Source organism: Typopeltis vanoorti, chromosome 8 (genome assembly GCF_054136105.1).
Source record: "Typopeltis vanoorti isolate ZY-2024b chromosome 8, IOZ_Tvanoo_1.0, whole genome shotgun sequence".
Classification (NCBI taxonomy): Eukaryota; Metazoa; Arthropoda; class Arachnida; order Uropygi; family Thelyphonidae; genus Typopeltis; species Typopeltis vanoorti.
In genome coordinates, this window is record NC_143556.1 from 82,407,025 (window position 1) to 82,420,189 (window position 13,165).

At 39.3% G+C, this 13,165-nt stretch overlaps 1 protein-coding gene across 1 annotated transcript in view; it reads left to right on the plus strand.

Annotated features, from left to right (window-relative positions):
- Nucleotides 1-13,165, plus strand: part of LOC150104168 (gamma-aminobutyric acid receptor subunit alpha-2-like) — a 99,826-nt gene that overhangs the window by 75,330 nt on the left and 11,331 nt on the right. The window contains exon 11 of the mRNA XM_090396413.1: nucleotides 10,495-10,784. Within this exon, the coding sequence (XP_090252539.1) occupies nucleotides 10,495-10,784 (290 nt within the window). The remainder of the gene's footprint in view (nucleotides 1-10,494; nucleotides 10,785-13,165) is intronic.

Consider the following 13,165-nt stretch of genomic DNA (forward strand, 5'->3'; position numbering starts at 1 on the left):
ATGCATTTGGAAATACTACTAACAGAGTTTGTACAGAGAAGTTCGGATAGTTAGGTATACTTTACCTGTACATTTAATTTAATGTATTCTTATAAATTAAAGATACCAAGAAATTTTATATTTGGTTTAATCTATTATCCAAGTGTAAGCAAACAAAGATTGTTCCTGAAGCATCTTTCAGGAAAGGGACAACTCGTGGCAAAGGTGGTATGAGTTCACATCACCTGCCTTAGTATCTCATAATGCAAAGCACATCTGATTACAGGCATGTATAATGCTATGCATTATGGGAAGGGCCATCACACAGAACGATTTCGACCTTTATTGAGGTCTCATCAGTGGGAACCAGACCCGGAGGTGAGATACCAAGGTTGAAGTAATACAGAAATCATATTTTCCTCTATGAGTTGCTCTATCCTGAAAGCTGCTTCAGGCGCAAACTATATTTGCTTACACTGGATAATGGATTAAACCAAGTATATAATTTCTTGTTGTCCTTAATTTATAATATAACCAAGTGAAAAACTTTCGACAACTGTCTATCTCTAAAACAGAGTATTTTGATAATCAGGTCTGACACCTTTTGGAGACTCATATAGGAAAATATGACTTCTACATGACTTCAACTTTGATACATGCAGGTCAGGGTAGGCGAAACGGTTTCGACCAGACGCAGGATCTCGGCAGGCGTACCTCAAGGATCTCTTCTGGCACCTCTACTGTTTTCAATATATGTAGCAGACATCCCTCTGAACCCAAGAACAACATTCACTGCATTATATGCAGATGATACTGCACTGATGGCAAGATCACTGAGCCCAAAACTGGCAACTAAAAGATTACAAAATAGCATACACACCTTAGAAAAATGGATGGCAGACTGGAGGATCCAAGTTAACCCCCAGAAAAGCTCAGCCATACTGTTCACTAGAAAGAAAATTCACACCATGGAGGATATTTATTTATTGGGAGTAAAGATTCCATGGCAGACTGAAGTTAAATATCTTGGAGTGATTCTTGATAGTAAACTCCTATTCAGCAAACATATTAGTTACATTACCTCTAAGACATCCAACGTCTTAGCACAGCTCTTCCCTATGATCAACAGAAAAAGTAAACTGGATATGCAAACAAAATTAACAATCTACAAGATGGCAATTAGACCGGTTATCACTTATGCATCCCCAGCTTGGAGCCACACCGCAAATTCAAACATTCTAAAACTTCAGAGATTACAGAATAAGAGCCTGAGGATGATTCTGGATGCCCCCTGGTACATAAGAAACACCCAGATCCATACAGAAGTTAATATCCCTTATATATCTCTTCCCTTCTCAAAAATCTAGCTGAGAAGTTCTTTACCAAGACAAGTAACCACCCAAACCCTTTAATCAAGGAAGCCTCGGAATATAATGAAGAAGAAATCAACAAATATAAAAGACCAAAGTCTATCTTAAGTTCAGCTGAACACAACTAACTTCACTGCCCTCAATGGGCGAGCATAAAGCTCACAAACATTCCATTTAAAGTCCTACCATTAAAAGACAAAGGGGAATATGAAAAGCAATTTTGCTTCACCCATCTAGCCAGAAATGTTAATGTTAATTTGATACACACAAGGCGGTGATTGATTCATTCAACCCAATACTCTTGGAGGGTAATGGATGGCAATGCTATAGCTAATGAATTTCTAACTGAGGCTCGGCTGTTGCTGTTACCCTCCTGCCATGATCAGAGCTTTAATAGCTCAATAACACCTTAATCCTACACTGCCCTCTACAGATACAGATAACGGGGAAGATGAAAAGCATTCTTGCTTTGCCCCTTTAAGCCAGTCCTTATAAGGACTTGATACACACCTCATGGTCCGACTCACACTAACGAGACCTCAAAAAAGTCGAAAGCAGTGCGGCTCTGGCTCTGCTTGAGGGTAGATTTTTGCTTATCTCTGAGTGGGGCTACCGCTGAGATTAGGGCACTACTTGGTGGGGGGGAAGACGAGCCTGCCACTGGGTAGAGCCCCATGCTGAGAAGTTCTTCTCAGTGACGGGATGAGCCTGTCACTGAGTGGAGTAACGCTGAGATGGGCGATCTTTCGGGATCGCCTAATTTTTAGAGCCCGCTTCACCTATATAAAGGTCGAAACCGGTCTAGGTGATGGACCTTCCCATAATGCATAGCACTATAGATATCTGCAAGGAGATGTGCTTCGCATATGAGATACTAAGACAGGTGATATGAACTCTACCACCTTTACCACGAGTTGCCCCTGTCCTGAAAGATGCTTCGGGCGCAGACTTTGTTTGCTTACACTTAAATAATGGATTAAACCAAGTATAAAATTTCTTCGTATCTTTAATTTATAATATAACCAACTGAAAAACTTTCAACAATTAATTTTCTTGTTAATATTTTGTATGCATGTAATCCTATTAGTCCGCGCGGTTAGCCTAGTGGCTTTGCGCTTCGCAACCATATGCCTGGGGAAGGAGTGTCCTAGGTTCGATTCCCGTCCACGACGTGAGGAGCTTAAGGACCTTCCTCAGCCATAGCCAAGTTAGCCGGTCTTGGGCGTGGGCCGCAGGGTTTTTTCCGCCAGTTTATCTGAGGTTTTTCATCCCGTAAGCAGCAAACCGGCCCCGTGAACACACAGGTTACGGTCATAAATACTTACGGCAAGGAAGGCAACTGGAAGCCACCTTGCTCATAATCATCTCTCCCTAGAATGGTAGCATATAGCTACCCTCCCGTGGCCGTATGGCAGATGGGAACCAGAAGAAGTAATCCTATTGTAGTAAAAAGAACTCGGGGGGTTAGGCGCTAGGGGGAAAGAGCCATCCCTAGTATATATATATATATATATATATATATATATATATACTAGGGATGGAAGGTTTAACATTGCCTGAAGAGCCATTAATGTTGACTTTGTAGGTTGTTCTCTGTTGCTTATTTTCTTGCACCAAATTTAGCCTAATAATGGTAATGACACACACACACACACACACACACACACACACACATACACACAGGGTTCAAATTCCGTCTAGGACGCGAAGAGCCTTTATCAGGGCTTTTCAACCGAAGTTGAGTTAGTCGGTCTCATACAGTGTTGGCAGGATTTCCCCTCCTGGAAACTCTGGTTATTCATTAATAAAAACAGGAAGATAAATCTAAAGTTTACGCCATTATTGACATATCGAAGTGTTATCCACATACCAAACTATAAAAGGAGATCATGAATCTTTAAATTGTTTTTCAGTACTCACAAAGTTTTCATAACTATCGGATTCTAATGTAATTTTAAATTCTCGCCGAATTTGTCCCATCAGTATCTTGATTGTTATTCTAGAGAATATGAACCGTTGTGGCTTCTTGCGCAACAGTTCATTTCGTATTCTATTACACAGAGAATCAATATCAACACTTCTAAAATGAAGGTGAGCCATTTCCTTTTAAATAGAGGGAAACAATCAAGTCAAGACTATAATGAAGATAAGAATGACAGAGCACTTCCTGTTCCTAGTAATCGAAGTGTTATTGAATTAGATTGCATGCGTGTGTGTTGTCGATGAGAAGCAATGTTGCTACTTCTGATCACAATTGAATACTGCAGTCTCGTCTGCGCAATCCTTCAGCAGAAAACTGACCGAAATTATTTCTTGAGCCAATGCATGTACTTTTTCTTTTATTTTTATTTACTTATGGATTCATACAGAATTTCTGAGCGGAGGACAATTACTGTCATCGCACCATCCTGTACGTTTTATCTATGGGCTTGAATGGTCTACCGAAGCATTTATCTCCTACAATTAGAACATAACGTTCCGAACACAGTAGAAATGTTGTAAGCGAAATATACCACGCTTCAACATTTCGTTCTCGGTGAAGCCTTGCTAGCAACCGTTCTTTAATGAAAAAGCCTCTGCTCACTCGGTATCGACAACGTCCACTGACTGTAAAGACCAGGGTTATTTTACACAACAATAACCACGATCATATAGAAACTTACACAACTTACATTAATTTCCCAGTCCATCAATTCTTTACAATGTTTTCTCTATAGAAATCAATTGGATTACTAAAAGTTCAATGTTTACGTTCTATCGTATTGCAATTATTAATTGAAGGGAAATTTGCTCCAGATTTTACCCATTTCATTTTTATTTTAACTTTTTCTATCATTTGATATATTTTGAGAGTTATTATAGTTTGAAAAATTCGTAGCACATTTGGATTCATATCCCGCTATAAACAAAGCATTGTAATTACATTTTCCGAAAAAGAAGAAATTTGGATTAATTAACGAACTGATTAATTTCTGTCTAATTAATATCACTACTAATTAATGAGAACCTTAAATTAAGGATAATGAATTTCACGCTCCAATAGGTAATGGTACATTCAGGTATTAATGCATTTAATGACGTTAATATTCGTAATTACAAACTAATGAATGCGATAATGACGTCAGAATAAATAGTAAGTTTGAAGTAATTAGGTTGGACTTCAAAAATGATTTGGGAGAATAGAATATTTCAAAATAAGATTCTCGTTTAAAATCTGAAAACAGTTTATTCAGTTTTATTTCGTTCCGATTTTTTCCCCTTTAGTTGCAATAACAAATTGTTGTTACTTCGATATGTATATGAAAGTATCGCTGTCGGTCATGAATTTATATAACCTGTTCTTTACGAAAGTTAATCAGTTTTACAGTCAATTCAGTCGTAATTAGTTATTTAATTTACAATATAAATATTAGTCTATATTTTATTTAAAATGGTCTCTTGTTCTTGGAGAAAGAGGAGAACGGAATAACACCTGAATAATTTAGGGTGTTTTTTGAACATATAAAACTTCTACATAGAAATGGTATCTTAGGAGCTATTACAATGTTTTGGTTGTGAATTGCTATTGCTCTTGCATTTCCTAAGTACTTTCAGTATCAATGATGATGCGGGCATTGTCTGAGCATGCGTAATAATGATCCTCAATTAACGTTAATGTTTTTCGATGGCACACTATTGCTATCCACTACGGAAACACTGAGTGTGCGATTGCATCCATTAGTAAAATCCTTTCCATCCAATTAATCAATTTAAATGTCTTAAGAATTTTCTTTTAAGGAATAAAATGAACAAGGCAATATTTAGAATATATAAAGTGATATCCTCTCATAGACTGGATTATTAGCGTTGGGCATTTAATAGCTGTTCCCCTATTAAATGGCCAACGATAATATACCTCTTTAAATCTGAATGGTCACTTGACTTAATGCACTCCATCCCATTATTTTTTACTTTATATTTATGTATGTTGTTTTAGCAAACAACGAGGCCTATATATTTTTGTAGAGTAGGAGCAAAGGAGAAAGCTCCGTCAAAATGATTTTCTTAATTTTTTTTGTAAATATTTTCAGAAAATCTATTTACTTTGAATTAAAACTAACAAACTTATAAGATTACTATTATATTTTATTAAAAATTATTTTAGCGAACACAGGTTTATTTACTCGAAATTGAAGTTTTTAAAATATATATTTAAATATTTTAAAACACCTTTATTTTTATTAGATACACTTGATATAACTAGTCACAAGTTGCATTTGTTAGACCATTCTCAACGACGAATAACCACCTCTGCCCTCTAAGGACGAGCTAAAATAGCTCACAAATCTCTCCCATCTGCTCCCGGAACAGACAACAGGGAATATGAAAAGCGTCAAGCTTCACCCTCTGTGCCATATATGTCCTGCGTCCTGCGTCCTGGTTAGACCCTTAGGGGCAGAGAATCGACCGTGAGATGCAGTGATTAATCACTCTCGAAGGGTATTAATCACCGCAATAGCCAATGAAGTTTTAACAGAAGCTCGGCTATTGCTATTACCCTCTTTCCATGATCAGAGCTTTAATAGCTCAATAACACCTTATCCCTACACTGTCCTCTACAGATAATGGGGAAGATGAAAAGCATTCTTGCTTCGCCCCTTTAAGCCAGTCCTTATAAGGACTATAAGGTCAGACCCTTAGCGGAGAAAGGAAGGAATCCACCGTGAGGACAGTGTAGGAATCCCTACACTGTCCTCTACAGATAGCGGGGAAGATGAAAAGCATTCTTGCTTCGCCCCTTTAAGCCAGTCCTTATAAGGAATATAAGGTTATAAAACCTGGTGGGAGGTTGTTATAGTCGAACGTGAGATTCATTGGCTACAGCATTGGCAATGCTGTAGCCAATGAAGTATTTAAGCGAGGCTCGGCTATTGCTGTTACCCTTCTGCCATGATCAGAGCTATAATAGCTCAATAACACCTTATCCCTACACTGTCCTCTACAGATAATGGGGAAGATGAAAAGCATTCTTGCTTCGCCCCTTTAAGCCAGTCCTATTTAAGACTATAAGGAAGTTGCAAAACTTGATACTTGGATAAGAGAGAAGAGACGATAAGGAAAAATAGGATGAGGTGATACAATAGGGAGAATAAGTCTTAGATAGATAAGTGAGATAAGATAACTGTTCATCGTCATGAACACTCCGTACGATGAACTAGACTTTAAACAGCTGCTTGCAATTTTCCGACATGTAGGAAACCTGCTACATATAAAATGGGCGGGCAAAATAGAGATCCATCAAATCGCGGAAGTCGAATCTGAGTACTATCACCCTTCCGAACCTCTCCCCAGCACTTCTCAAGATGACACAAGAGACAACAACCCAGCCACAGATACCCAGACCCCCGGAAGAACCGGACGACTACCAAACGGTGAGAAGCAAAAAGCGACGAAAAGAGACACCACCCGAAAAACCGGAACACCAGCTAATGGACACAGCTGCACAAATCAAAGAACGAATCCCGCCGGTAATCTTAAGAGAAAAAAACAATGGTCGACAATCTCAGAGGCGATGAGAAACTCCGAGATTAAATTTAAAACAACCAAAAACTCCGACTCCGGGAAGAGCCTACACACGTTCATTATGACAAGAAACATCATCATAGCAGGTCCCGCCGAACCAACACACTACGGACCACTGGGAAGACCTGATGTGCTGGATATAGCCATTTTCAGGAACACCTCGCACCAATTCCAGTTGCAGGTAGTCAATGATCTTAGCTCCGACCACAATCCGGTACTACTAAGCCTAGGAGGGGAAACAGATATCATCCCCAGGCAGTACTCCACAAATTTCGAAAAGCTGAACGCTACTCTCCGCAACCTCACAGGATCCGTTCCAACCAACTTCTCACCTAAAGAAATAGATACAGCGATCAGAAACCTGGAAAGCACAATTCAAGCTGACCTAGCAGTAGCTTCCACCGTTACCGCTCCAGCAAAAGCCAACCTGCTTCCAGAAGAGATTCTAAAGCTCATCAGCAGCAAAAACAGGATCAGACGCCGTTACCATACAACACTATCTCCCCAGGATAGACAAGAGCTAAACAGGGCAACAAACCTAGTCCGATATGCGATCAACGATCACAAGAACTAGCTGTAGGAGAAGAAGCTAAGCTCCTTAAACACCGAAGACAACTCATTGTGGAAAATGACTAATGCCCTTCGAAGCGACCGCCTCAACATTCAGCCAATCCACGGAGAAAGGGGCATAGCTTACCGAGTCGACGAGAAAGCAGAAGCCTTCGCGGACGCCCTGGAACTGCAATTCATCCTAAACTATGCGCATGCGGACTTGCACTTGAAAAAATACACAGGCATGTCCGCTGTGCACTCCATCAAACCAACATCCAAGAAACACACGATATGCTGCACCAAAGGAAGTACACCAAATCATCAAGAGCCTCAACACCAGAAAGGCCCGAGGTCCTGACGAGATTTCAAACCATAAAAGCACTCCCCCATAAAACAGTGGCTATCATCAACGCGATGCTAAGACTCAACTACTTCCCCTCTCGCTGGACGCAGGCAGAAGTAATTCTCATCCACAAACCAGGAAAAGCACCTCAATTTCCCCAGAACTACAAACCTATCAGCCTCCTATCAAATCTGGGAAAAATCGCGGAAAATATAATTCTGAACCGCGTACAAAACGAAACGGACAAGATCGACCTAATCCCAAAAGAACAATACGGATTTCGCAAAGGCCACTGCACAACCCAGCAGGTCCACAGACTTATAGAATTCATAACTACTGGATACAACTGGAAACAACACACAAGTGCAGTCTTCTGGATGTGGCGAAATCCTTTGGCAAAGTATGGCACAAAGGCCTCATCCACAAACTAATAGCTGCAAAATACCTACTAAACCTCGCCAAAATCATAGAATCCTATCTGAAAGACCGAAAATTTCAAGTTAAGCTACGTGGCCTCAGATCCTCCATGAGAAGCATCACAGCAGGTGTCCCGCAAGGCTCCCTCTTATCGCCGCTACTCTTCAACATTTTCATCTCAGACGTACCAAGCACAGCATCAACCACCATGGCTCTCTATGCAGACGACATGGCAATACTGACCAGATCACTCAGGCCACACTTAGCCACACAACGACTACAAGACGCAGCAACAAATCTTGAAGAATGGTTTCGAAAATGGAGGATAGATGTCAATGCCGACAAGAGCACTGCCATACTCTTTACAAGAAGGAAAGCAACCCACCACGGAGCAGTCGCGATGTTCAACACTGATATCCCATGGCAAAAAGAAGTAAAATATCTGGGAATCAAACTGGATAACTGACTCAGCTTCAACCCCCACATCTCACATGCTTGCAACAAAGCAAACTCAGCAATAGCTCAACTCTACCCACTACTCAACCGAAGAAGCAAAGTCTGTAAACAAACTAACAATATACAAAACAATCATCAGACCCATACTAACGTACGGATCGCCGGCATGGAGCCACATCTCCCCCCAGCAACATCAAAAGACTACAGGTACTACAACATAAATGCCTCCGAATGATCTTCGACGCCCCGTGGCTTGTTAGGAATGCTCTCCTCCACCAAGAAGGAAACATGCCAGACATACCTTCGTATCTCAACCAGATTGCTGCCAAGTACTTCGCTCAGGCATCACTCCATCCCAACCAACTCATTCGTGATGCATCGAATTATGATGAAAACGACAGATGGAGACACAAACGCCGGAAGGCAGCTCTGATCATCGTTTCAAACGATTCTACACAGCCCTAATTCGGGTGAGCCAGGCGCTCAAAAATTTCTCATTATTAATAATCACAATCTAGCGCTGAAGGGATAAAAATCCAAGGGATTGAGGTCCATCACGCCCTTAAAGTTAACAGTTGCAAAACTTGGAGAGGGATAAGAGTCATTTTTAGGAATTCCAGGGTAACGAATGGCAATGCTGTAGCCAATGAAGTTTTAACTGAGACTTGGCTATTGCCGTTACCCAGCCATGACTAGACCTTTTAGCTCAATAACACCCCATCCACACAGATTTTCTTCATTCAAATGACGGGATAAAGAGTCAAGGACTCAGTCCATCTCCCAGTTCTTTTAAGAACTTTAAGAGTTGCAAAACTTGTGCTGTAGCAATGAAGTTCTAACTGGCTATTGCTCTTACCCTCCTGCCATGATCAGAGCTTTAATAGCTCATCAACACCTTATCCCTACACTGTCCTCTACAGATAACGGGGAAGATGAAAAGCATTCTTGCTTTGCCCCTTTAAGCCAGTCCTTATAAGGATAAGGAGCTGCAAAACGTCGTTCAAAATGTGGCATTTGAACAATGCTCTAACCAATGAGGTTTCAACTGAGGCTCGGCTATTGCCATTACCCAGCCATGACTAGATCCTTTAGCTCAATAACACCCTATCTGCACAGATTTTCTTCAATCAGATGAAGGGATAAAGAGTCAAGGACTCAGTCCATCTCTCCTTCCCCCCAAAAAAGCAAAATTCTAGTGGTGGCCAGGATAAGAATAGCCCCCACTATAACTCATGCACGGCGACTCAAATGGGTACCCCGGGAGGGTAATGGATGACAATGAAGTTTTATCTGAGGCTCGGCTATTGCTGTTATCCTCCTGCTAATGAATTTTTAACTGAGGCTCGGCTGTTATCCTCCTGCCATGATCAGAGTTTTAATAGCTCAATAACACCTTATCCATACACTGTCCTCTACAGATAACGGGGAATATGAAAAGCATTCTTGCTTCACCTATCTAGCCAAAAAATGTTGCAAAACTTGTAGCATGTAAAAAACTTGCAACATTTCAGTTTTTTGAAATGGTATTACGTTAATTTAAAGTCATATTTTAAAATCAACCTTTAACATCAAATATTTTAAATTATGAGGTATAGAGCCGAAAGACTCCATCAATGGTGATTTAAAAAATCATTGTATAAAATATGGATGATTAATTATATTCTCTATCGCAGTATTTTAATATTTAACACATGTATTTTCAATTTAATACTTTTGGAAAATTTCTCTACTGGTCTATTATATATAAAATGTATTTCTATTATATTTTCCAGTGACAATGAACCATTTACTTCTTTGTTGACTCCTTTACAATAGGTATAACCACTCTACTTACGATGACCTTTCTGGGGCTCGAGGTTAGAAATGACTTGCCAAAAGTTTCTTACTGTACAGCGCTAGATTTCTATGTCGCTATTAGTTTCGTCTTCATTTTCTCCGTCATTATTGAGTTCGCCGCAGTCCATTACTTTACGAAAGTCGGCAGTGGGGAAATCTACTTTCCACCGACGAGTTCTGACGAGTCTTGCAGCGAAGAATGGGACACTGAAGAAAACAACGAGGAAGCATTGACAAAGGATGACGAAACGATTCCTTTTATCGACCAGGTAATGTCCGTTATCTATCACCCGTGTCAAACCAAGTTCTTTTATTGTTCAGGCCGAAAGACGGGGCACCTGGAAACTTAAATAACTTAGTATTTAAATAAAGACGTCAAAGCAGTCGCTAGCAATATAAATGAAAGAGTTATTCTTTGTAATAACCTATAACTGCAGTACGAGATAGAGCCATGAACACAACTCTTCATAAACGTATGCAAATACTCAGATTTTGCCATAGTGGTTATGAGCTTTAGCTACTAGCATGTTATGAAGTCTAGAGCATATACTGCTCCCAAATAAGAAAGGCACATTAATGTGATTTGCTTTGAAAATATTAATATAGTTAAATGAAATATTAAAAATATTTTAATTATTCGTCCAGCGTGAATCAGAAGAGGTTTGAAGCTTGCTAATTCTCAGGTAAAACCTGTTTGGATAAGAAATTCTCATTTCAAAACCAAGCCAAGCCAGAAAGAGAGAGACTAAAATAAGTTTTTTTTTTCTTCCTAAAAAAAACCAACCTTATACTTGACGTTAACAGTAAAACAATGTGATTCTTGTAAGATAGTTACAGATTGCCTAAAACTTAGTTAATATCAAAGTCTGCCAATTAATTAGAAACCTTAATGCAGATACACGTAAATGAAACTTATGCAGTATATGCAAAATATTTCGTCACGTGCATCAACTATTCCAGGAAACTATTTCTAGAATAGTTTTGATCACAATAGGAAAACTCAAAGGATCTTTCAGAGTTCATAAAGGACTTATTGTGAGTGCCCGTATGGCTGGAGCAACAAATTTGAAAACAACAGAGCTGACTGGCTTTGTTTAATCAGTGGAAAAATAGCCTACATTGCTTGTCTAAGAGGCGTAACTGTGTTTTTAAGAAATTCTGTCAGGAACGATATCGCCGTAGTCTGAAAAGACTTCTACGGAAAAAACAGAACTCTCTGTGGATAGCAAATGACCGAAGCATTTAATGAAGACTGTTCCCGATCCATTTCTCAGCGAACTATGCGTAGGGAATTGAGGAGGATCTGAAATGGTAGTCGCATGCCGATATGGAATCCAGGGTATTAAGTAAAAATGTCTCATTCACTAGTTGGTGTGGGTGTACCTGTTCTTACATAATAAATGAAACAGATTTTACAGTAAGATCCATATTTGCTTTTTCCCTTTTTTTTTTCCAAAACGTTGGTTGCTCATAAGACCAACATATTGCCTTGTTAGTGAGTACGCGCAAATTAACAAACATAATATGCTGTTCTCATGGCTTTTATTACTTCGGTTGTATTCGAACCAAAAATCAAGCTGTTTTGTTTCTGTTGTACATCAGACAAAAGGGATTACGTTTGTGAGCAAGGGAGAATTCTCTCCAATATACTGCATTCAGTTTTTTTAACATACAGTATAAATCAGCTAAAGGAAATACTGAAATGATATTATTTTAGTTGGTATACTTGCCAGTGCAATGTGGAAAAAATACTGAACAGAGAGATACTAATACAGGGTTAAATGTATACCGCTCTAGTTGGTTAACGAACTGTCCCTAATATATCCAATTATCAATCAACAATTAAAGTTCAAATTCTCTCATGTGGAAAGCTATAGGCAAAAAAAGTTTTGAAATGCATTATTGTTATCGTTGTGATTTGTTCATCTTCTGAAGTTACTAATCTATCTTTAAGATGCAATTCTGTGACAATAATTAGCGGTGACGGACCAAGAGCGATAGAGAGATAGACAGAGACTAACATTTTCTATGAGATAAATTATTTGTTTATAGTAATTTTAATTGCCCTTTATAAAATAATTTCATCGTATTTTTTTTCACATTCAGTGTTTGTTTATTTTTATTTTAATTATTTATATTGCAATGTGAACCCAATTTTCCCATGCACATAAGAAAATATTCCGATTTTCTCATTTAATATTCTGAACTTTACTGCGGGATGAAAAAGCTGTAGAAACCCTTTCATTTCACCGTTTCCAAAAGAGGTCACATCCGGAGATCTCGTTTTACTTCGGCCCTTTAGAATGCTCCTGTATTCGTTCCCGGTCGGCACTCGAGGCTTCGCTTATCGAACGAACACGGACGTCTCTCTCTCTCCCTCTCTATGGTCGACTCTTTCCCACATCCCCATAAGTAGACCGGCAGCACTTTCAGTTAAGAGGACATGTGTGGGAACGTGCCTTGTACACGCGCACCGTGTTCGGAATTCGTAGATTAGCGTTTTGTATGTCGAGTGAATAAGTTATTCACGATTCTTGAGGACAGTCGACAGAATGAAATTCAAGTATCAAACAATGACGGAATAAAGATAGAAAGAAAATGTAAGATTGAAGAACGTCTTTTCTACCATTTTTCGAAATTCCTTAACACA